The sequence below is a fragment of the Dipteris shenzhenensis genome, chromosome 5, assembly GCF_047967505.1.
Source record: "Dipteris shenzhenensis isolate YYH24624 ecotype China chromosome 5, Dip_SZ_1.0, whole genome shotgun sequence".
Classification (NCBI taxonomy): Eukaryota; Viridiplantae; Streptophyta; class Polypodiopsida; order Gleicheniales; family Dipteridaceae; genus Dipteris; species Dipteris shenzhenensis.
This window is the reverse complement of record NC_141600.1, coordinates 54,139,782-54,162,604: the sequence shown is the minus strand read 5'-3', so window position 1 is coordinate 54,162,604 and position 22,823 is coordinate 54,139,782. Positions and strand designations below refer to the sequence as shown.

General features: G+C 45.9%; 1 protein-coding gene across 3 annotated transcripts in view; it reads left to right on the top strand.

Moving 5' to 3' along the window:
- The window catches only part of LOC147902205 (uncharacterized), a 162,216-nt gene that overhangs the window by 87,487 nt on the left and 51,906 nt on the right, over window positions 1-22,823 (top strand). For 2 of the 3 annotated variants that reach the window (XM_087375268.1, XM_087375269.1), the window contains exons 7-8: window positions 19,532-19,603; window positions 22,629-22,712. In XM_087375268.1, the coding sequence (XP_087231394.1) occupies window positions 19,532-19,603; window positions 22,629-22,712 (156 nt within the window). The remainder of the gene's footprint in view (window positions 1-19,531; window positions 19,604-22,628; window positions 22,713-22,823) is intronic. The other variant, XM_087375270.1, reaches the window with a different exon arrangement.

The following is a 22,823-nucleotide window of genomic DNA, read 5'->3' as shown; positions in this document are numbered from 1 at the left end:
CTTAGTGCATCTGGGTTGGTGTGTGAAAGGAAGCTCTCTTTCCTCTGAATATGGATATGTTGCTGTGCGACCTGTCAAAAACAAGGATATCATATTCATGCTTCTAACATAGCAACTCATGCTTAGTTCTGTAGGCCAAGGTGTGTACACTGTAGATCTTTTGTGGAGAAGGCATCTTCACGAGATTTGCAAAATAAGAATACAAAGGTAAATATGGATCCTTAGTCAACCCGAGCAAAGAGTATTGAGCTCTCTTTATTGGGTCTACTATCCTGTGCAGTGAGGTTTCTTCTTCGAACCCACTGTCATGTGCAGTGGACGAAAGAGTGGCCACTGTCTAAATTCAGCATTCTAGAACTAAGCGTGTGCCGCCTTCCTTCGCTTCCTTGCCAAAGATGTCATAGACTATTCAGTTATAGGTTTTGTAAAAATAGGAGCTGCCAAGGACATGTTATAATAGGGTTCATCAATTTCCACTTGTGAGTTTCCATAGAAGGAGGATATTGGGCATGCTATAATGTAGGACGTTTTTGGAGATCAGTCCATGGTTTATGGTGTGACAAAGCCTGCAAGGGAGAGACATTGTTGTTACGATTACAGCAGTTCAGATGGCTCTCAAAACAAAATTCCAGTTGGCACGTTATACCAGTTTTATGTCTTAAGGAAGTTGGCCACTTTGTATGGCCTACAAGGGGTATCCCAGGCCCAACTATAAGCTGGCCTGTAGGATGAGGGGTGTGTATAGCCCTCCTCACGCATCTATAAGTAGGAGGGCTACCCCACACGTTGAAGCAGCAGTAGTTCAAATGGCTCTCAAAACAAAAACCTGGTTGGCAAGTTATACGAGTTTTAATCTCTTAGGAAGGGGAGACATTGTTGTTACGATCACAGCAGTTCAAATGGCTCTCAAAACAAAAACCTGGTTGGCAAGTTGTATCAGTTTTAATGTCTTAGTGAAGTTGGCAACTTTGTTTGGCATAGGAAGGGTATCCCAGGCCCAACTATAAGCTGGCCTATAGGATGAGGGGGTGTATATATCCCTCCACATGAGCAGCAGCAGCAATGGTAGAGTAGTGGATGGAAAAGAAAAGTTCAAAGAATCATCTTCGCTTTTGAAGTTTGACAGGCTCCTAGGAGTTCATCTCTCAAAGTTGTCATGTGCCCGACACAGCCTATCAATCTTGAACAGCTTGCCCTTGCAAGTTCAGGAGTGTATTATGAGGTTGCAGAGTGGGAGAATCAACTGATTGCAAAGATGTGGCTCAGAGGAAAGAACCTTCTGGACGGTGTCCAGGCTAAGGTAGTTCACACTATTGCCTGCATTTTCAACCATACAGTGACTAAGGGTGGTTGGAGGTAAGGGTATGTGCAAGACAGACTTAGGTAGAAAACCTTCCATCAGGTACAGTCTAGAGTTGAAAGAACAAAGCTACATTCAAAGCATCCCGGACAGATTTTCTGGGATCTGGATTAAACCGGATTGGCCCTGATTGGACTGGAATTTGTCCCGGATCCACATTGGATCGGATTTGGTCCTGCTTCGCAGATTCATGGATTCTGTCCTTCTCGGATTCCCGCCTCTATAGGAAACTCCATTCGGGACTGTTCTAATTTCTAAAAGTTAATTATTTCCATTTTGGGCTCCGTTGAGCACTTCGCGCGTACAATCACTCATAAAGAGTTGCATTAAGATGGCACTTGCAGTCAGAATTTTTGGGGCTTTTGCCGTATTTAGCTTGGATTATAGGCCCTCGTGCCATGGGGATGCTCTCTGAAGGTATAGTCCGGTGACAATTGTTTAGCCAAGCATTGGCTTGCTGGGTTAGTGCTTTTTGTTGGTCCAGAAACCATTTATAGTAAGTGAATTTTGTGGGCAGTTTATGCATCTTTTTTGGCAATGGCTCAGTATGACCTTCTGTTAGGTGGAGCTTTGTGAGGCCAAACTTGATGGAATCAATTAGTCTTTATGGAAATTCATAGTTAATAATGTGCTGGTTGCCAAAGGTTTTTCTGGACTAGTGAATGGGGATGAACCCCATCTGCAAATCCTGCACATAATGCACCGATCACACCTGGTAGAACAGAGGCCGGAGTGGTGGCTTGGGACCAAGGTCCGACACCTGCAGCTGCAGATCTGATTTTACCCTCACGGTTCCCTTTATCTTCTTCGACTTCCTGATATGCCCCTTCTTCTTCTTTGTCTTCTCTTTCCTATTCCTCTTTCACTTGAAGTTCTTGATGGAGGAATGTTGTCTTTTTCTGGAGCTAGCCTTTGGAACTATGGCCCTTGCAATATTAACCTTTTGGATTTTACGTCTTTCTTTGCCTTCACAGCTGATCAGACGAGATGGACCCCATTTTGGGGCCGTGTAAGAAATTCATGATTTCTTCTTTTTCCCTTTGTCCAATATGTGTAAAAATATTAAAATACTCAATAAAATATATACAAGTATTGTAAACATGTCAGAGGAATGAGGAGATTGTTAACCTCATGTCAGAGGATGGAGGAATAAAGGATATTCTTGTACATTCAACAGTCATGTCCCATGATATTTGCATACAAGTCTCCTATAAGCCAATTCTTTATCTAATCATTCTTTCATCCATCTGGGCAATTGGTTTAGATTCTCTGTCAGGACCACATAACTAATCTTGCCATGTCCTTGTTTTCCAAACTTTTCAAAGCTTACTGCCGTCATCAACACTTTTGCCTTATGAAAAGGTGATGAGATTGTGAAGCAATGGACAACATTGCTTGGAAAATGGCAGCGTACAATGAAAACACTTCTGCCTTATGCTGCCAGACCAGCAGTTAGGGGTGCAAGGACTGCATAAACCCTCCCACCAGAAAGCCGGGATTGTTGTGTCAATATCTGCCATCTGTGTGCCTGCCCCTCAAATGCACCCCCTCAAATGCGAGAGCTTGCATTCTGATCTCTGCATCCCTAGGGAGCTGTCTCCAAACCCTGAAAGATCTGGCTGGGCTAGTGTCCTACTGTGCCCATCCAATGTGTCCTAGTATATGCCCCTCCGAGTCTCTAACCTCTAGATGCCATATGAACGGCTGCCTCTCAAACTCCTCCCTGCAAGAAGGGCTGGCCGAATGAGTCCCCTAGCTAGACGCTACCAGACCCTAAAAAGGCTCCTTATAAGCGGGCAGCCCTTCCCTGTGATGAGGAGAATCGCTGAAAATATCTGCCTATGGGACTGTTCCACTGTCTATCTATACAAAGAGTGTTCCCAAGGAGCCCCCGCTGGAAGAGGAGCTTCCAGGGATCCGCACCTGGGATGAGATCGTGTACGCCAGCTTGCCCAAGAGGGCTCTAGTATACATATCTAAATCAATGATACCCGGACCTCCTGGTGCCTGCGACATGATCACTGTCTACCATGCCACTCAAGCTCTGGTATTCTGCATGCCATCCGACCCTATCCAAAGGAAGTTGCGCACCAAGCGTCTCAGCTGCCCCATGCACCCCCAATGGAAGCACCAATGGGACGCTATGTACCATGCTGTGGCAAGAAGGACTTGGTTGACTACCAATGCTCTACTTGCTAGGGGGAGTTTGGCCGAGCTTCAACATAGAAGCTTGCGCCAAATGCTCTCTAAAACCAAGGCAATATGCTACTCTGCTGAGATATCAATGCCTGCTTGGCAACCAAGATATCTCGATGTCTGCCCCTGTGGAATCCAATAAAAGCCAAAAGCAACCCCAAGTCTTGGACTTCTTGGACTTGCTCTGTGCCGGTGAAGAAGTCAATAGATTTGGTCCAGTTGATCTGAGCCCGGGAGGCCTCACAATAGATAGCCAAGGCCCCCCTAACTGTCTTAGGGCCCATTGCTAATCCTCCATATACAAAGTTGTATCATTTGCAAATTCTAATTCCAGCAGCTACTCCTCTTGTCGGTTCAGCAACCGCATCACTATGAGGCCAATCGCCTGAGAACGCAGAAAATAGCCCAACAGCTCCACACGAAAAGAAAAAGGAAGGAGGGTGGGGGGCAACCCTACCGAACCGAGTGAGAAAGAGAAATAACCTCGCCTGTGTGTCCCCCACTGATCACGTGACTGGAACTCTTGCATATAGAGCAAAGAGCCCTCTAATCCACCTCTCTGAGAAGCCCAATCACCACATGGAAACCTCCAAGAAAGACCACTCCACTTTGTCATACGCCTTCTTAAAATCTAAGAGAAGGATGGCAAGAGGTTGTCACTCCTTCCTGGCCCAATCCACTGCCTCCGAAAAAGTGTAGATGTTGAGGACCAAATTTATGGGGCCCTCTCAGGGAGGATGTGATGACGATGTCCAATGTCTGCTACTATAAACTTGTGCTCCTGAATCATAGGAAAATCTATCGCCGCTCTCTACATTTCCTGTCAAAGTATCAGTACATATTGTGCCTGACTACGTGTATGATAGTGGAGCCCATACACGTTCCGACTCACCACTATCCAACTCATGGGGAGAGGGTGATAGAAAACAAGGCTCGCCTATGGATGGGATCCTCTATGACTTCGAAGGGGGTTTGGAGGAAGAGTAATCGTGCTTGTACGGCGGCGTATCAAGGTCGCGACTGACTCAATACCAACCTTCGTGCCCACTATAGCATGAAGGGCATATCTATCCCGAATAGATCAATGCACTGCTAAAGCGTCCAGTAGTGTGGGATCGTGAGCACTTCCTGAGGCGACAGGGGAATCAATCCTATTGCCAATCCTAAGTTTGGCCTCTCTGGGGTAAAGCCGATCTGAAAATGAGTAGAAGCACCATAAGTGAACCACAGATCCAATCATCCATTATCTGATACAATTGATCCTCCATTATGGCAACGAACATCGTCACTGTCCACTTCTACATACCTATGGAGGCAAACTGATGAAGCCAGAAAAAATGTGTGCGGGAGCCAACCACACCCCTTTTTGAGGTTACAGAATCATAACTGTCAACTCTATAAACATAGGGTACAAGTCCGGAATCTCAACGTAGTTCCTGTTAGAAACATGGTGAAGGGGGGGAGAGAGAGAGAGAGAGAAAGAAAGAAAGAAAGAAAGAAAGTGTATTATTGTCCACTAGAGGCCAAAATGGGCCCATGGGACATCAAGAACTCTGCATACAAGATAGCACAAAATCAACGTGCCCCAAAGAAGAGGCATCGTCGAATATCATCTAAGTGCTACGCAATATAATGCAAGTGAAAGTACATAATGTCAAATCTGAGCCTAAATACAGAGTAAACTAGATGCAAGGAAACCGCCCCCGGGGAGAGAGAGAGAGAGAGAGAGAGAGAGAGAGAGAGTTAGGGTAATGCTCAAATGAAGACATAATGAAAGGCTTTCATTCATTCATCAAGTGTAACAAGACAAGTGAAGTACAAGCCTTATGTAGGCTACTCACACACACTCTAGCACCTAGTGCATATGGGATAAGTCCCATGATGACACGTGGCACTCACACAAGACTCACACACATAAACTAGTACTAGATCACCTAGTACTACACACTAACACACTCTTTGACTATGATATCTCCAAACCCCCCTTCGGAGCAAAGAGTGTGAGACCCAACACGCAAGAGTAGACGGATTCCCCCTCCACCACAATACTGCAAAGAGAAAGTCCAACTATCCAACACCTCCTGTGTGATAGTGACTTCTCAATCAGCTTGCGACCGGCAAGGGCAAACCATCACTCGTCATCCCCCCTTACTCTGAACTGGGTGGTCAATACCATCAATTGAAGTTAAACACAATACAATCATATTTAGGGGACAACCCAGGGCAGAGGACCTCTTATTGACTCCAAATACATTCGCTTTAGAGGGACAACTCAAGGCCTCATGAGAACCATTATGTGACTCAACATAGAAATATTTTCATTCATTTTATGGATAGCAAGGGCAGAGAACCCATGATCCCGAAGTAGCTACTGCACAAGAGTGTGCACATCCTAATGCGAAGAGGTATGTCGGTGAAGAACCACGCGAGGATGCCCTTGAATGATGTGTCGATGAAGGCCATCGGAGCAGCTACCAAGGGACATCATGTCATGACTCTCAATGTGCTGATCGGAGAGTCACCGAATGCTGCGAAGACCTTCAAATTTGAGCAATTATGCCGAAAGGAGGCAAAATGCCCAAATGAATGTACAAGATAGTAATGAAATTACATGAATTTTGAGAAATCCCCAAATGCCTACATGCAGGAGACTTCAATACAGCTCAGGGGATGCAAAAGAAGAAATGGCCTAAATTTTCGAAAATTAGGGTCTAGCAGAAAATTAGGGTTTGGAAAATTTTGGGGTTTTTCAAATTTTCTTGAAGGGAGTGTTCTTGCAACACTCAGGAGCCCTCAAATCATAAAAGCCCTAAAAATTTTGGAAGATCTAAGCAGATATTGCAAAAATAAACTTTTAGGGTTTCGGGGCAGCTAGAGGTTCCAAAACAACAAAGCGGTAGCTGTAGATGCTCCAAGTGCGAAGGTAGGTCTGGAATTGTTGCAGCAGATCACCAAGTTGAAAGTCGGCTGGTATTTGTATGCTGGAGCACTGGAAAGCTTGGAAGTGACTCTGTCGAAGGCGGATATGCAGCAGCAGCTCAGAAACCCTGATTTCGGCGATGGAGAGCTCCAAACCATCCTTGGGGAACCACACGTGCATGCACCTTCGCAGGAAGTGCCGACGAGCGAGCTTACAGGGCGCCAAAGCTGCGTAGAGCAACTCGAGGACAGCTCCTAGACAGTCTGGGTAGAGGCGGCAGGCTATGGAGGGAAAAACAGAAGCAAATGGCTGATAAAAGAGGCGAAATAGAGGCAGCTGAGCAGGCAGGAAAAGGCGAGGAAGAGGCGGCTTATGGAGAGGCTCTAAACAGCTGCAAACAGTAGGGAATGGAGGTGAAACAGGGTGAAAAACAGGCAGGAAGGTATGATAACAGAAGCGGCTGCAAGAGGAGAGACAATGGAGAGCTGTGGTGGTGAAACCCTAGCCGGTAGCAGGCTGTAGAAGAGGTTGAAGCAGATTTAGGGTTTCGAAGTTAGGTCTAGGATGACGTGGCAGCTATGGCTATAGCAGGGCTAACCTGGCTCTGATACCATGTTAGAAACATGGTGAAGGGACAGAAAGAAAGAAAGAAAGAAAGTTTATTAAAGTCTTCGGAAGACCGATGGGTCTATGAGACTGTGAAAATCCTGATACAACGAGCTGTGGTAGTGGAGCTACTAAACGAGCGTCCATACCAATGCAAAATGCAAAATGCCAAGAATGCAGAATGGTAGTACTCAGTCCTAAGTACAACATAGTGATGTCGGTGGTCGACTATATATCAATCTCAGCATCATCATCAATATTATCATCATCCCCAGCAACAGCAAGATATCAGGATGGATGAGGCAGTGGAGGCATGAAGTCGGCAATAGAGTGCTGTCAGCCACTCAGAGGTGCGGTCCTGGCACGTCTCTTGGTCGTAGCTCTACGTCTAACCAGGGCTATTGTGACCCCCGTCGGTCGGGCTCCAACTCTAAACAAGGAGGGGATGTCTCCAAGTGGGAGAGGGCGCTCTGGACTCTGATGTGTCTCTGTATAGAAGACTATGTCGTGGCCTGTATAGGATTCCGAGAAGTTCCCTGGTTCTGACCATAAGGTACCATTACAGTTCCAAATGGTGCAGGACAGGGTCTCGGATATCTGAGTCTCATAGGCCCCGCTTCCCTATGTAAGGCTCAAATAATGCTCAAATGAAGACATAATGAAAGGCTCTTATTCATTCATCAAGTGTGACAAGACAAGTGAAGTACAAGCCTTATGTAGGCTACTCACACACACTCTAGCACCTAGTGCATATGGGATAAGTCCCATGATGACAGGTGGCACTCACACAAGACTCACACACATAAACTAGTACTAGATCACCTACTACTACACACTAACACACTCGTTGACTATGATATCTTCAACAGCTCCATGGCTCCAGCCTCTAGAAGTCCCTTGGCAGAGGGAGCCCAGCGTGTCTCCAAGAGGAAAGCTGAGAGGACGAACCCCCTACCCCTAGCACCCATGAAGAGGCTGTGTCTTGCAAAGGGGGAAGAGGGCTACTGAAGCAAGGAAGAGGCTAGGGGAGAGGGCCCAAGGGGGTCAACGTTGGGTCTAGAGGAAGCGTAAGGGACAAAAGAAACGAGTACAAGTGCTATGGCAAGGAGGACAAGGGCAGAGGGGGTGGACGCGTGACTGGGGTGATAACAGCAACGGGGAGGAGGAAGGGAGGGAGGAGAGCAAGGAGGGAGGGGGCGGGGGGGGGGGAGAGGGGAGGGGGAGAAGGTGGAAGGCGAGGGAAAGGTCTGTCAGTCGCTTGCCAAGAGGAGGCTCTCTGCTGCGTGGGTGCCTTGGAACTCTCGGCCTCCTCCTCTACAATGGAGGTGGGGTGGACGGGAGGAGTAGGAGCCTTCGAATCCTCCACCACTACTATTATCCTATTGCTGTTGTTGAGGGCTTGACCTGGGTGCTCGGATCCCCTACTCTGAAGCTATCTACTGGAAGAACAACGGCCACGCCCTCCGGGGGCGATGGGCAACCTGCAAGGAGATCTGTCCTCCTCGGAGTGAGAGGCTGCCTGCGCTCTCTTCCTACAATTGGCCCGCTGTTATCGATTCTTCGCAGCCCACTTGCTTAGTTTCTTTTTCTTTTCACCTTAGTCCATCTTTTCTCGGAGGGCTTCACCTAGAGGGTCTGGGACTCCTGTTGCTGCTGCCCGTGGGGCCCGTAGGTCTTGTCAACCTTGGGCTCCCTTTGTTGCCGCTATCCATCTTGCAAGGGGAGGAGGGGCCCGACTCTGACGTCTGGTGCAATCCCTAGCTAAGTGGCCCATTTTCAAAACGAAGACATTGTCTTGGCAGGCTGGATACCTCTAGCCTTTGTTGGAGCGTTCCCACCTCAAGGGTCTTGAGGAGAATCACTTCTAATAGGGACTCTGGGCTCTCTACAACCATCCGGATGCCATCAACTGAAGCTGTAGTCTCCGTGGGAGGACTCCGGCACGGTAACAAAAGATCAGCCGAAGGAAGGATGGCTCTATACTCCCGCGAGAACCCCGGGAATCGAAGTGTCACCAGGAAGCGAGGGACATGGTGGGTTGAGTCCATGTCCTCCATTGTGAATCTGTGGCAACAAAAAAGGAGGTAAACCAGGTGGGGGCCAAGAAGAATGGGGCTTTGCTCCGCAAGTGCCTGGGTGGTGACGGAGGAGCTCAGCTGGAGGAGTAAGATGCCTCTCCCGTAGATGGTGACCTCCTGAATGTGGTCCCCTTCTAGTGCCAAGCTTGCCTCAATCCAATCTCTCACCTGTCTCCTCGTGGGTGTGAGGCCAACTATTCTGCCCACTATTGCCTTGTCCTGAAGTGACTGCATTGCTTGCTTCACCTGTTGCTTATCATATGGAGAAAGGAGAACCTTAACAATTGGGGGATTTGAGGGTGCTGTAATGGAGCCCCTCTGGCCAGATCAAGGGTCGCCAGTAACATTCTCTTTTTCCAAAACAAGCAGGAATGCTGTGCCCCGAGCATTCCTTAGACCTCTAGCAGAAGAAAAAGCCCAAAAGAAAAGGGAGGAGGAAAGCCACCAAAAGCCTGCCACAACTGATGTAAACCTTGGCCTGCTCGCACCTCACCGAGGAGCCCCTCTTTTTTTGGGAAAAATAAAGATTTGCAGCAGTCTGATGTGTTGGACAGTACCAAGCTGATCTCCCCTGCATCAAAGCCTGTCTCTGATAATGGTTATGTATTTCATTCTGTGCTACCGCAATAGCACTCTGGCTGTCAGTGAGGACTGTAATTCAGCATTAAAATGTACAATTTTTCCTTCACTGGTACCAGTGAGCAGCATATCATCCACATAAAGGATGACAATCAGCAAATCCTCTTTCTCATGCTTGATGTAGAGGGTGCTTTCCATGGACTATTTTTTAGACCTCGACTGGTCAAGTACGCATAATCTTTGCATACCAAGCCTAAGGGGGCCTGTTTAAGGCATACAAGGCTTTCCTTAGCTTGCATACTTCATTCTCCTAACTAGGCATCACAAAGCCAATAGGCTGATGGATACACTTCTTCTAGCAGCTCCCCATAAAGAAAGGCTGTTTTGATATCCAATTGATGCACATGCCAACCAACATGTGCAGCCACAGCAGTAACACACCGAATAGTGGTCATTTTGGAAGTGGGTGCAAGGTCTCCTCATAATCTATGACCTTTTTCTGAGCGTAGCCTTTTGTATCGACCATGCCTTGTAGCGATCAATGGCACATCGGACTTCCTTTTTACCTTAAACACCCTTTTCGTACCAATTTCCTTCTTACCAACAAGCAAATCCATGACCAAGAGTGATTTTTCTTGGCATAGTCTGCCTGCATGGCTTGCATCCAATGCACATTCTCTTGTGCATCCTCATAACTATCAAGTTCATCCCATACCAGTAATCCAAGCTGTGTCAACATATTGTGCTCCTTCGGAACCTTATGAACCCGCATAGATGCCTAATCAAAGCCAAAACCTTCACACCCTTTGAGGCTTGAAACCCAAGGTGGATTAAATTGCATAGTATGTGCACATTGCCTCAGCAGATGAGAGGCAAACTAAATGACAAAGCAATGAAATGCATTTTGGTTGGCTATAGCAGTGAAAGCAAGGATTGCCATCTCTCTATAACACACACACACAGATATATATATATATATATATATATATATATATATATAACACGTTGTCAGTAGAGATGTGTTTTTTGCAAAAAACTCAGATCATTCCGTGACTGAGTTTGAATGACAGCTTTCTAGAGGTTCAGTAAAGATATTTGAAGGGTTGCTCCCATTGCCAGATGATAGCAGATTAGAACAACAGCCGAAGATCAGCATTTGCAGCCTGCATAGCAGACTTTGGATCAGTATTTGCAGCCTGCACAGCAGGCTATGGATGCTCCAGATCAGGCTCCTGAACACCCTATAGAACATGATGATGAGGAAGATCTTGTCAGAGAAAAAAAGAATGGCTGTACAAAAAGCCAGATCAGTCCCTCGGTGGCTTGTACAAACTTTGCAGGACAGTAAGCTGTCAGCTCCTCTCTCTAGTAGAACACATAATGGCTTCCATCCAATTTTTATGAGGTAAATTTCTACCCTTGAGCATATATCTGGCCATCTCCATCAGAGATCTAGTTTTCCTCTCAACAACACTGTTTTGCTGAGGTGTGTATTGCACTGTGCATTGGTGGTTAATGTATTTTTCTTGCAGATATGATATAAAATCATTTCACACCTACTCTGCCCCTCTGTCTATAGTCTCACTTGAACCTTGTCTGGTTTTTAGCCATAGCAGCAAAATGCTGGAAACACATGTCTCCTTCAAAGGATAGATCAATGTAAAACTAGAAAAGTCATCAATAAAGGTCACAAAGTACAGATCCTTTCCAAGGAACGGTGTCCTCATGGGACCACATACATCATTGTGTATAAGCGGCACTATTTTTGATAGCCTTAACTGATCCATCCCTTGGAAAGGCTTTCCTGTGCATCTTCACAAAATGCATCTTCACAGACATGTTTTGCAGGGTCTCTAGTGTAGGCATATCCAACAGCATATTATGTTTCTATTAAAACTGCAAACTGCCATAGCTCACATGGCCAAATTTGTCATGCGCATCTTTCATTGCAAATTCTACTGTTGCCACACAAGCATTTTGCATACTGCTGTCATGTGTTCCAATTGATATGAAACATGACGTAAAGTGCCTACAGTGACTATCTAATAGTCTTTTTCTCTCTCTTACAATGCACTAATCATCCTAAAAAATGATAGCATATCCTCTTTTATAAAAAAAGGAAACAGAAAGCAAATTCATCTTTATACTGGAACCTAAAGGGCATCTGCAAGACACAAATTAGTTCCATCTACTGAAGACAAAACAATCTTCCTAGTTCCCTTCACAGGATATGAAGCACCATTGGCACAGGATGCCGTTTTGCCAATAGTTGATAGGCTGCAAATCAACAAATAAATGCTTCCTCCAAGTGATTTTCCTGGATGCACCATTGTCAAAATAACAAACTTCATCTGAAGTATCACTCACATTGAGTAAACTAACCTCAAGAGTGGGACCATAGCAGCCTACTAGAAAGGTTCACTCTTCATCCATATTATTTGCTGAAGCACTGCATGCCCTGACTCCTTTTTTGGACAGCAAGTGCTTGGTCACTGTTATGGGAAGAGGAAGATTTATTCTTCCTTGTAAGTCCTGCAACAACAAACCTGGAAACTCAGGTAGAACTCCAGTAATGATTGCAATGTTCTGGAGGTCAAATCTTTTTCAAAGATAATTCATTGAAGTTAGTCTCTAAGATCCTGGATCTTAGTCAAATGCTCTCACATATTGTCACCCTCGTGCATATTTAGATTCTAAAGCTCCTTCCCTTGCCGCGTTCATTGTCTGATACAGATTCTGTAAAAGAGGCCATTCTTGTGGACAGGGATGCCTCTCAGGATTTTTTTTTTTTGGGAGTCCCTTGGATCCTTTTGTTGCAGTTTTTACAAGGTGGGGCTAGAAGGCCTGTTGTAGGCTGAGACAGAGAGGGATGGAGGGGATGAGGCGGCCCTGGATGGGTTTGGAGTGGCAACGGAACAGGATAGTGGGTCATCGCCTTCTTGTTTACACTTGGCGTCTTTGCCAAAGGATCGTGTTTGGGAGATGGTGTTCAACATTACTGCTTGGAACATCTGGGTCTTGTGGTGCAGTCAGGTGATGGGGAACCAGCAGGTCCTTTTGACGGCGACCCTAGTCGCTATCTGGCAAGACATCATCTTGACTTTGTGTGCCATCTGGGAGTGCAGTACTCCAGGATCGAGAGCGGCTGCCGAAAGGTGAGCTCATTGCTGCAAGGCTTGGCATGTAAGAGTCTGATATTTGCTGGATGTATAGACCACCACCCTAGTTGTTAGCCCCTGTTCCAAAGATTCCCTAGGCAGTGAGCTGGGATATTTGGAAACAGGCTAGTTCTCTTCTGACAGTCAGTCTTTTCCTCTCAGTACTTACCATCCTTAGCTCCTTTTGGAAGCTGATTTGTACGGTGTCTTTCACACCCTAGGAACTTCGAGGAGATAGTGAGTTGTTCAGGACAGATATGATTTTCAGGAAGAATTCATTGTCTCGAAGTTTTTTTTTTTTCCATGAAAGTTACTTCTATTAAGTATGAAATAACCCGCGTGAGCAAGCTCGATGCGGAAATATATCATGCTGGGCATGAGAAAAAACACTCTAGAAGAGTAAAGGAAAACTCAAAAAGGGTTGGAGAGAAACGAAGGTTGAGGCTGAAAATGCCAGTCTCTGAGAAAATGGGGGAGCCCCTCCATTCCGTAAGGATTATAACTGTCATGGCAAAGGCTGCCCGGGAGGACCCTTGCATGCTTGCCCAACTGGCCATGATGTGTGAATGGTATCAGCCCAAATACTGGCCAAGGTATGAAAAGGGTGGACCTGTGATCCATCTATATGTCCCAATTGCAAGTACCCAGCTTTGAGCTTGGCGCTTGCAGCCTCCGGTGAATCAAAAACAACTTGGAAGTAACTTCGCCCTAGTAAGCGAACATCTTTGAGTCGAGGGCTGAGGTCTGAGGGGAGCGCCGCAAGCATCGAGTCTCTAGCTTGTGATCTCGAAGGATGAGACCCATAGATGCGTGCAATCAAAGTGGTAGAACTGTCAAGTTCTACATCCTTCTTGAGCTGCTGCGACTTGTCTTTGAGAATGTGACTGTTTTCGTCGATGGTGGAATCGGGATAGGATTGGCTGATTGAAAATCCATCGCCAATCGAGGTGCGAAGGCCGATTTAAACACATATAAAAGCTCCGTCCGGCGACCCTGCTGCAAGGAAAGGAAGGGGTTGGAAGGATAGGAGACGGGGTAGAGAGAGGGCGCGGGGAGAGGCTGAGGGGAGGAGGAGAAGGGGATGATAGAGAGCAGGCTAAGGAGGGAAGGAGGCGGGAAGAGGAGGGAAGGGGGGTTGGAGGGGGAGAGGCTGAGAGGGGGACGGGGAAGGAGATGGGTAGGGGTAGAGAGAAGGCGAGGGAGGGCTGAGGAGCAAGGAGGCGGGGGAAGGGCTGAGGGGGGACGGGGAGGGGAGTGGAGGGGGGAGAAAAGGAGGCAGAGAAGGAGCTGAAAGGGGGCGGGGGCAGGTAGTGGGGGAGGGGGCTGAGAGGGGGTGGAGAGTGGAGGAGGGGGCAGGTAGCGGGGGAAGGGAAGAGGGAGGAAGCGGGGAGAGGCTGAGAGAGTGCGGGGCTGAGAGGAGGGAGCAGGAGGTGGAGGGGGGCTGAGAGGGGGTGGGGTAATGGCTGTGAGGGGGCTGAGGGAGGGGAAGGAGAGGCTAGGAGCAGGAAGGCAGCCGTAGAGGGGAGTAGCTCGGGGAGGGAGACTCACATTGTGTTATGTCTCGAAGCTCATTTGATGTCAAAACTATCATAAATGCATAGAAAGGTTTCGATGTGTGTGCCAAATTGCATCCAAAGGTGAACGGTCACAACCAAAGTCAAATAGACTGTTAGAATTAGAAAAAATTGCAACCCACACTAGAAGAATGCTACCTTTATAGTTTTGAGTCCGTTTTTTCTATTGTCACCTCGCTTGATGTGAACGAATGTAGTATAGACTTAATAGATACCATCTTTGCTGTTTTTAATTGAAAGGGCTGCCATACAAAATTTCCCAGCAAGTTTGTTAATTTAAATTAAATTTGATTTTTTTCTTGTGCAATTATGTGCGCCTATTTTTATGGTCCTCCCAACTTGTTGGACTTAAAAAAAGAGCTGTCTTGTTCTAAACCATCTTTTAGCACATGCCAAGTTGTTTGGGCTATGTGCTTGGTGTCCTTAGCTGCATAGAGTACTCCCACATCCTTGCAAGCTTAGTGCATGAGTGTGGAGTAAGTTATGGTGATGAGACTTCTCATAGTTGTTGTTCATGCCTATAGATCACCTCGAGGGATTCCCAGCTGTATGTTTGTGTGCAGCCTGTATGATTGCCCTAGGAGAGCGGATGTGAGATTCGTCAGAGAGCTCAGAGCACACGACATTGGAGAAAGTTTGAGAAGATGAAATGAATTGCGCTCTGAAATACCAAGAAACAATGAGTATTGTAGGAAACCCTAGATCTATATTAAGTCTTTGAGTGACATTGGACGTAGTGCCACATGTACCTTGCAAAAATAATTATTGAATCATCCTCTCGGGGACCCTAGACTCTTTCATTGAACTGGAGTCAAATTCTTGATTTGAATTTGTTTAAGGGCATGATTGGAGCCATTGTGAGAGTAAGTTCAATAATGTGAACATGGGGTTTCCAAATCTTCAGTTGGAATCCTTGAATCCAAGAAATCTATAATAGCGTTGACTGGTCTTTTTTACAAAGCAACATGCTTCGTTTAAATTCAATCGATTCGGATTGAGTCCCTTGCTTTCCTGATTTGGGTCTCGTGCGCACAACTATAATATAGATTTGTGGTGGCAAAATGGAGCCTTTTGTCAATTAGTAAGTATGTTTGCAAGTACTTTATCTCTAGGTGGCTTATACTCCCAATTTAAATTTGCACTCCAAGATCTAAGATAACTGCAACCTAACGTTGTTTATCAACTTAACATTGCTTATCAGATTAAGAAAACATTAGTGTGTTGACATGTTTTCTATAACAGCATTGCATGTAGCTCACACAATTCTTGCCTTGGTCAGAGAAAGAAAGAAAGAAAGAAAGTTTATTAAAGTCTTCGGAAGACCGATGGGTCTATGAGACTCTGAAAATCCTGATACAACGAGCTGTGGTAGTGGAGCTACTAAACGAGCGTCCATACCAATGCAAAATGCAAAAAATGCAGAATGAAAATACTAAGTCCTAAGTACAACATAGTCATATCGATGGTCGACTATATATCAATCTCAGCATCATCATCAATATCATCATCATCCCCAACAACAGCAACATATCAGGATGGATGAGGTAGTGGAGGCATGAAGTCGGCAATAGAGTGCTGTCGGCCACTCAGAGGTGCGGTCCTAGCACGTCTCCTGGTCGTAGCTCTGCATCTAACTAGGGCTACTATGACCCCCGTCGGTTGGGCTTCGACTCTAAACAACGAGGGGATGTCTCCAAGTGTGATCTGTGTGTCGATCCTCTGTCTGAGCTGTCGGGTCACGGGCTCCAGGTCATGGTCATGTCGAGGCCTCGTCTCGTTGGGGTCCATGTGATCTAGTTGAAAGAACTCCGTGATAGAGCTCTGAGAGGGATCAACCGAGGAAGAAGTCTGCTCGTGTCTCCGTGCTTGGAGTATCCTCTCGCGGAGTCTAAGTGCCTCATGAATGAAACCTGCCAAACACCGCTGGTCTGGGTAGGAGAGGAAATGGGCTAAATTCGCATAACTATCTCTGAAGAGGCAGTGGAAACGTCCTCGGATCTCATAGTACACAGGACACCTGAAGATGAAATGCTCCTCTGTCTCAACCTCCTGTATGTCACATAGTGTGCATGTGTGCCGCTCCCTGGGTAGTCGCTCTGCTCTACCGCTCTCGATGCGAAGTCTGTGTGAAGAGACCCGGAACTGCCCAAGAGAGATCCTCATCGAGTGGGGTAGGTGAATCTATGTGTATCCTGGTGGGTCAATGAAACCCTCCGCTGTGATATGTAAGAAGTGATCTCTGTAGAAGCTAAGCTTCACTGGGAGTTCACTCGGTTCCAACCAGGTCCAAAAAGTGTGTAGCTGTAGTAGATCCTCACGGATAACCTGGTTGACCTCGTGTGATAAGAGGGGAGAGAACGGAGCATCCATGCTATAGTGGAAGGGAGGTAGTCTATCCATGTGGAGCCCCAGTCGCTCAAACCATCTCCCTGTACATGCATACCAGCACCTCTCATCTCCTCCTGCTGCAAGTGCCATAGAAGAGGATAGAGCTATCCATGGTAGCCTGCTACGCCCCGAGGTATAATCCCCATATTCCCTAACTCGGTATAGATATGTGATGACCTGAAATGCAGCATCTAGTTGTAAAGGGGGTGACCCAAACTCAGCCTGAATGATCTGGTGAGGAACGGATGACTTACCACGAATCATCCGTGATAGCATGAGAACCTGTAGCCACTCCACACAGGCCCACTCTATATCCGACAAGTCTGGCCCCCAACAAGGACTGCCGTACATCCCCGCTAGGCGAGCCGAGTAGTCAAAAAGCAACCCCTTGGTGCGTGGATCCTGAAAGTGTGAGTGGAAGCACTGCCTCTCTAGCCTGGCCAATGAGGCATACCCTCTACTCAAGCGTGCCTGCATCGTGGGTCTCATAATGAAGCTCGGTCTGGAGAAGATAACCCCAAGATAAGTGTATGATGAAACTATCTCAACAGATGAGCCCGCAAATGTGAACTGCTCCTAACGCATGATGGCTCGAGATGCATTGAAAATCATGACCTTGGTTTTACCCAGGTTGACCTTCAAATCATGAGACTGACAAAAGGACTGCAGTGCATCTAGGTGTCTCTGAAGCCCCTCTGCTGAGGAAGACAAGAGAGCCACGTCATCTGCATAGAGAAAAATCTAGATCAGCTTGCCCGCAAGAGAGCAACCTACACCCCCTGTGTCTGCATCACTGTCTCAAGCTCGTCAATGTAGAGGCCAAACAAGGTAGGCGACAAAGGACACCCTTGTTTGACCCCGATGGTACTCATGATCTCGTCTGTCCACCCGGATCCTACCCGAACTCTGTCAGAAACTCTCTCGTAAAGTGCCATGACAGCCCAAATGATCTCCTGGTCATAACCCAAGTCTTGTAGGCGCCGTATGAGGCGGGCTTGAGTTTATAATGGATGCCTACTATCTTGCCTCAAGATAATTGGCAAATAGAGAGAGAGTAAGAGATTCTACATGGGATGAGAGGAAGATGGATGGTTCCATCAGTGTTCTAAGAGCTATTCATAGCTTTTTTTGTTTTTTTGTGGGTGCTGATGTTCCCCCCTCAACAATGTCTCATGAACTTGACAATGTGAAGAGAAAGATAACATATCTAATTAAGTGTCATCTGGCTCTCATTGGTACCATCAGACTCAGACTTGGTTCTACTCACAATTATGAACTATGAGACATGACAAGCATACAATTGGTTGGTATGGTTCTATGGATTGCAACCCATCTTACTTTGGTCCCAATTATGCAAATACTAACAACTATGTTATTTTTTGCTCTTGTCATTACTTTTTTTATGCTTGTACATTACTTTTTTTATGCTTCTAATGTCGGACATGTAGGCTTTGCAGATCTTTTACTTAATGCCATGAATCAATGTGAGGACACTAATGCTAGGGTATGGTGGGTCACATTGACTTTACAATTTAGCAAGGTTGATGTATCTTAGACATTTGAATATAGAGCAAGGCCCAATGGGCAAAGATTGTGGCTAGGGCTTTGATTGTTGGGCTTAAGAGTTGGAAGCAGTTGCTTCTTGAAAATCAAATGGTTTTGGGAAGAGGCTGTGAGTAATGCTATCTGCAACTGCAATAACCCTCTGTGGACAATATGCACATATGATCAGGTTTTGCATACATTGTTCTGAAGGTGTTGATCTCTTTGTATATGATAGGAATGTGATCGAGACAATAAAGTAGATGGTGTCCATAGCTTATGCTTACCCATTAAGCAAAGCTTAAAATATAATCTCCATTTTGCATCTCCACTTGCTGGAGGCCTTTCCCCATTAATCTTCTCCATGTATGCCCATCCCTTCATAACTGAAACTAATTTGCAGCAATTCCTTCCATTTACTTTGTTATGAATTCCATATACACACGAGCAAACATGTTGTTGATGCATTGAATTTGAATACATGGAAATCAAGGTTGAATCCTTTGTCCTAGCTGACTCCTATAGTACTATACATTCTGTCTTCGATGCATGTTCATGGTGCTTTTGTTCTAAAACAAAGAGACACATTGCTACATTAAGTTGAATCATGCCATGAAACAAGGAGGCCAAGCTAGCATTTCCTCTTGGCACATTTGGAGAGCCAGATGTACAGAGGCCTTGGATGGCACCTAGATACACCCATCACAGGTGTTCACGGGTATTTGGACTGACATGGTTCACACTTTGATAGCCATATGGGCTAGCATGCAAGGCCCTTCACGGGCAGCCTCTTCTAGATGGACTGTATTTCTTCGAGTTTGGAGGAGTTCTCCCTTTTTCTCGGAGGTTTCTACCGGATTGAGATGGCACTATCAGCCCCAATCCTTTCTTTTTGGTTCTTGAGCTTTTCACACATTGCATGGTGTATCCGGTATGGAGCTTGCTCTAACAGTTTTCTTTAATACTTAATAGAAGTCTCTTTTTGCAAAAAAAAAACAAGGAGGCCAAATTGATAATGCATGTTATGATTTATTCTTGGCATAAGATATTTACTGATGTGCTTTTGCTTTTATTGTAGTGTAGGAGGTCAAAATGCAAAACCTAATTTTCATATGATCTATTGTGGACAGGTTCAATACGACCTGATTCGCATGCTTGCTTTGAAGTACAAAAACCTATTTGTAGTTGGAGATATAGATCAGGTTTGTATTTGAAATTGTAAAGGAGAACCTCTCCATCTTAAAATGATGTATGGTCGATTATATATGTCTTTTTAGGATTTAATCTAGGTATTCTAAATAAATGGAGTTGCTTTCTGCACTCTGTGGGAGCTGCCATGTGCCCTCCCTAAGCTGATGTACTAGATGGTTCTATCGTCCCATAAGCCTTTGGTTTCCAGTGGATGTTAATAGTCCTTCTTTCTTTCTTTCTTTCTGCTGTCAAGGTTGACATTTTAATGGCGTTTGACGGAGTGTATTGAGATATTATCAAAATTTGTTGAGATATGACTTTTCTTTAATAACTGATTATTAAATTCTCCCACAATATGATATGATCGGAGATCCCATTGGATCTATTTGCATGCTTTACAAAGCATCAATAGAATAGTTGCTTTATTTGTCCCTTTTGCTAGTGTTCTTATTGTGGTCATGTGGTGAATGGTGAAGTGTTTTGGTCTAAAGTATGCCTGAGGTGGTGATTGCTTTCTCCTTGTCCACCAATTTCTGCATTAAATTGTGGCAGGCACCATGGCTGCTCACTGTTGTAGTTATCTTTACCTTCATTGTTTTTTCCTTTGAAAATGGGACTATTTTAATAGTTCACCAATCCTTCGGAAAATCATCTACTATTGTGCTGTTTGGTATTGTTGTGAGGATCTTCTTTATTTTTGGTCGTCCCATTTCATTGCCTTTGCAAGGAGCCTATCTTGATCTAATGCCTTTTCATTGGTTAGTTTCCTCCATTGTGAATGCAATCTCAATATCTTGTGTTGAACACGGACGAACTCAGTTGGGATGATAGTCCCTGTTATGCTTGATAGAGTATATAGTTTTCAATCTTGTGAGTGATTGTCATGAGATTTGAAACTGCACTATTTGTTGTGTTTTTAAGGGATGATGGTCATGAGCTTCAATTGTAGCTTGATTGTAGCTTGAATGAAAAGAATGTGGACTAATTTTTGATTAGCCTTCTCCTTTAGTGCTAGCCTTTGTCATGGCTGAGTCTCCCCTTAACCTTTGGAGTGCTGGCAGAAGTGAGGCAGAGAGGAGGGTGTGGGGCTGGTAGGTACAGTGGGTACAGCAGGGAGAGTGGGAGGAGGAGGGGGGGGGAGGGGGGAGATCAGGAGGGGTGGAAGGGCGAATGGGAGGGGCATCGATTGCTGAAGTAGCGGAAGCTCTAGTGCCTTGCTGCTTTGCAAGGTATCTAAGAGCTCTAGACCCTTGTCCCAAAATGCAAGAGAAGGTGGGTAGAGTCGCAGAGCATTGAGAGCTCCTACTTCCTGTTGTTGTGCAGGTGCGTGTGTACCTTGGGCCCCTACTACCAAGGGATTTGTTGAAAGATTGAACATCCTCTGGCGGCTGAGGGCAACTAGAGGAGGTGCTCCGTAATTGTGCTTTCCCTAAGCATGTGTGCTGCCTCAGGCCCTACTTGCACCTTCTCTTTGAGTCTAGCGCAATTCTTCGCCACCTGCTTGCTTGGTTTTTTCTTTTTTCCAACCTTGGTCCACTGTCCCTCAGAAGGCTCCACCCAAGGGGTCTGGGGCTGCTATTAGCTGTGAGGACCTTGAGCCTTATCAATCTGAGGCTCCCTTTGCTGTCTCGGTAGAGCTTTGAGAGGGGGGGGGGGGGGGTGGCATCTCTTTCCCCTAGGGCAGTCATGTGCAAGGTGACCCATCTATCTACACCATACGCATTGTCCTGGTAACCCTGGGACCTCAACACTGACACAACTCTCTCCCGTCTAGGGTCTCAAGGTAAATCTCCTTCAGCAAAGACTTTAGACTCTAGACAACCAGCCTGAGTCTAGGAACCCCATCGTCCACCACGACCGAAGCTGTTGTGTCTGGCAAAGAATACAGCACCATGCCAAAAGTGCGACCAATGGAGGGAAGGATAACCGTGAACTCCCTTGGGTGCTCGGGAAGCGGGGCACGTGGTGGGTCGTGTCCATATCCTTGAAACCATGGTACAAAGGAAAGAGAACACCAGATGCAGGCTGAGGAAAATGGCACTCTACTCCACAAGTGCCGTGGTAGTGTTAGGTGAGCGCAGCTAGAGAAGAAAGACTTATGTCTTGTAGATGGTGACATCTTGGATGTGTCACCTTCTAGTGCTAAGCTCTCCTATATCCAATGGTGCACCTAGTGCCTCGTACGAGTGAGAGCCTATCATTGCTTCGTCTTGGAGTGATTGAACTGCTTGCTTCACCTGCTTCTTGTTTGCTAGACAGAGAAGGACCTTAATGGCATGGCAAGTCGAGGGCGCTGCCATGAGAGCCCCTGTGGCGAGACCAAGGGCCACCACTCTGAAACTTCCTCTCCTAGGCAATATTACCAGCTGGAACCGGACTTCTTCCCAATGATCACCAGGGAAAAACCAGAAGTTTTCAGATTTCATTAGGGATTCAAATGTCTCTTCCTGAGGTGTCCAGTGTTATTTGCATTATGTTCCTTCAGAGGGATATCAGAGAGATGAAACAGGGGGTCAAGAGCAGCTTGTCCTCAAGATATGGGATTCTGGAAGCTTTCCCATGATGCCTGCTGGTAAAGGATCTTTCATGGGAGTATCATTCTCTAAGATGCTTGTTTAGTGACTTAACTCGGAATCATCATATATAAGTCCTGAGAGAGGGCCCCTCCTGTTTTTTTTTTCTTCTGTAATTCTATGATTTTCTTCTTATCAGTTGTACACTGGCTATCCTGCTCCTTTGTCGTGACCAATTGAATGGATCCATACATATAAACAATTTGGACAGTGTCCTTAAAAGCTGTGGTGCTGTAACTGCAGGTGGGTCTTTCATGGGAGTATCATTCTCTAAGATGCTTGTTTAGTGACTCAACCTGGAACCATTATGTAAAAGCCCTGAGAGGGGGCCCCTGATGGTCTCGCCCCCAAATGTTTCGATCCTTACATTGACAGCAACGTTTATGTGTAACCTCATTGAGTCTTAAGCTGGTTATAACATAGGAAATGAGGTCCCGTGTAGCTGATTCTTTTCATTTGGCAGGCAATCTATGGTTGGAGGGGAGCTGAATACCGGCACATGCAGAATGCTTTGGACAATGACTTTCCTAATATTGCCACATTTCAGGTTCGAGTCAAAAGGATAAAAAAGAAAGCCAGAGTAGCAACTAATGAAGGATTTCTTTCAATTTGTGGTTGTGAAAGATATTTCGAAAATGCATATTGTGATTTCCGGCAG